The 2477-nt window shown below is 51.2% G+C and overlaps 1 protein-coding gene across 2 annotated transcripts in view; it reads left to right on the top strand.

Annotated features, from left to right (window-relative positions):
- Positions 1-1799, top strand: part of Fam3a (FAM3 metabolism regulating signaling molecule A) — a 12083-nt gene extending 10284 nt beyond the window's left edge. For both annotated transcript variants that reach the window (XM_004672121.2, XM_045140317.1), the window contains 3 exons: positions 24-108; positions 192-318; positions 1026-1799. In XM_004672121.2, coding sequence (XP_004672178.1) covers positions 24-108; positions 192-318; positions 1026-1121 — 308 coding nt within the window. In that variant the 3' untranslated portion in view covers positions 1122-1799. The remainder of the gene's footprint in view (positions 1-23; positions 109-191; positions 319-1025) is intronic.
- Positions 1800-2477: the final 678 nt, after the last annotated feature.

Below are 2477 nucleotides of genomic sequence, written 5' to 3'. Positions count from 1 at the left end.
TTCCATGGACCCATTCCCACCAGATGTCAATGATCTGTTGAAGTTCATCCGGCCACTACATGAAGGCACCCTAGTGTTTGTGGCATCCTATGATGATCCAGCTACCAAGTAAGTGACTGCCAAGGCCAACTTCAGCTTTGCCCCTGTACAGTGACCAATCACAGCTCACATTTCTTCCTACTGTGTGGCAGGATGAACGAAGAGACCAGGAAGCTTTTTACTGAGCTGGGCAGCAGGAATGCCAAGGAGCTAGCCTTCCGGGACAGCTGGGTGTTTGTAGGGGCCAAGGGTGTGCAGAACAAGAGCCCCTTTGAGCAGGTACAGCAGAAAATCGGCACCTCTGCCTCCCATCCCTGGTAGCCTGGTGGCCTCTTCTGTTCATACCATAGCCTGTCCTGAATTCTGCCCAACAGCTCCCTAAGCTAACAAGTGGTAGCCTTGTCCCTCACTTGTGCCCTAGTTGGCTGTAGCCCCCTTGTGATCTGTACAGGGAGGGGCAGTAACTTTGACCTTCTTTGTCCTGTGTGTATTTCACCCTAAAAGCCTTTAAATGGCAAGCTTTGCACATCAGTAAGATTCACACTAAAAGGCTGGGCATGGTGGTGTACACCTTTAATCCCAGCACCCAGAAGGCAAAGGCAGGATCTCTATGAGTTCGAGGCCAACCTGAGACTACATAATGAATTCCAGGTCAACCTGGGCTAGAGTGAAACCCACAAACACATATATTTCTCCATGTCTGTGGCTGACAAAAAAGCAACTCAAGCTGACCCTCTCCAAGATCCACCCCACCCCACCCTGATTCTCATTGCAGCTTCTGGCAGCTGGTGCCCCACATGCTGCCTCCCCTCCATAGTGTCCACCTTCCTGTTAGGTGCCAAGCCCACAGTCCATCCCCAGTTAACCTGTGAGGTGAATAGGCCACTGCAGTGCTCCCTGCGCAGAGGGAGGGGCGACAGTGTGGAGTATACTGATGGCTGGCCCCTGAGGACCAGCCGACCTTTCCTCTTCCCCCTGCCCTGCAGCATGTGAAGAACAGTAAACACACCAACAAGTACGAGGGCTGGCCCGAGGCACTGGAGATGGAAGGCTGCATCCCCCGAAGGAGTGTGGCCAGCTAGCACAGCTGAGCTCTGGGACCAGGCCAAGGGAGGCAGCACGGCACCAGTGCAGAGCGGAGGCCTTGCCCCGTGCCTGGGCAGGAGACTCCCTGGCCCCGACACATCAGCGCTCCGAGGTGGTAACCAGATAGCCTCAAGGTGATGGGGGCCTTAGGGCTGGCCCATTGTGCTGTCAGGGAGCCCAAGTACCCTTCTCCTTGTTTACCTAAAGCTGATCCTAGGGTCAGTTCCCACCTAGCCCTTTTCTTGGCCACTCGTGTTATCTCCTAGTTCCTAAGTGCCACCAGAGGCACTTCCAGTCCTGAGTGCCTGCCTCCTATCCTGTAGCAGCCACAGGGCAGGGCAGACTATCTTCTAGAACCTCCCTCTTCCAGAAGTACTCAGTGCACTGTTATCCAACCCGGTTTTCACTGTATTCTTTTCAGTGAGCCAAACCAAGTGGCCACTGCAGCAAGCACTACTGCTTCCTGCCTTGCTCTCACAAGGAGCAGGCTGGCTTCAGGTGGCCAGCTAGCTGTAGCCTGATTAAAAAAAAATCCCTAATGAAATGTATGACAGTATGCAGTTTGTCAGACGGCCCACCTTCTTTCTTTCCCTCTCTCTCTATTGCTATCTCTTAGATGGCCTCTTAATAAACTGATCACCCACAACAAAATAAAGTACATTCACATGTTCTCAGTGGAGAATCAGGGGTGGTGTTGTCCTGCGTGTGGAGGGGACAGAGTATCAGAGAACCTGCTCTTAAAGCCTAAGCAACAGCCTTTGCCTCTAGGGCCACTGTCATCAACAGATCCTGCTGTGGTTCAGATGTGACTCTAGTGGTAGGCAGAGCGGCTCCCCAGCTGGAATCACCCATAACCCTAACACAGAGAGATGGCTTTGCACTCTGGGGGCTGAAGAAACTTGCAAATTCCAAGGCCAGTGTGTACCTATAGGGAGACAGATTGGAATTAAAACCTCAGGTGCTGGATTATCAAATCCAGGGGCGCTGAAGCATCTGACTCAGAAAACAAACAAACAAACAAAAATGTGTTTTGGACTTCCTAGATGAGAGGCACCAGAGCACTGTAGTAATCTGAGGGGCTCATCAGGCATCCTTGATGTGGCCATATCAGAGAATGATGAACTTAGGGCTAGAGGGATGGCTTAGCAGTTAAGGTGCTTGCCCACAAAGCCAAAGGACCCAAGTTTGATTCCCCAGGACCCACGTAAGCCAGATGCACAAGGTGGCACATGCGTCTGGAGTTTATCTGCAGTGGCTGGAGGCTCTGGCATGCCCATTCTCTTTCTCTCCGTTTCTTTCAAATAAATAAATATTTTATATATATATATATATATATATATATATATATATAT

This window comes from Jaculus jaculus, chromosome X, assembly GCF_020740685.1.
Source record: "Jaculus jaculus isolate mJacJac1 chromosome X, mJacJac1.mat.Y.cur, whole genome shotgun sequence".
NCBI lineage: Eukaryota > Metazoa > Chordata > Mammalia > Rodentia > Dipodidae > Jaculus > Jaculus jaculus.
Note: the sequence above shows the minus strand (reverse complement) of the source record. Positions and strands in the feature narration are given on the sequence as shown.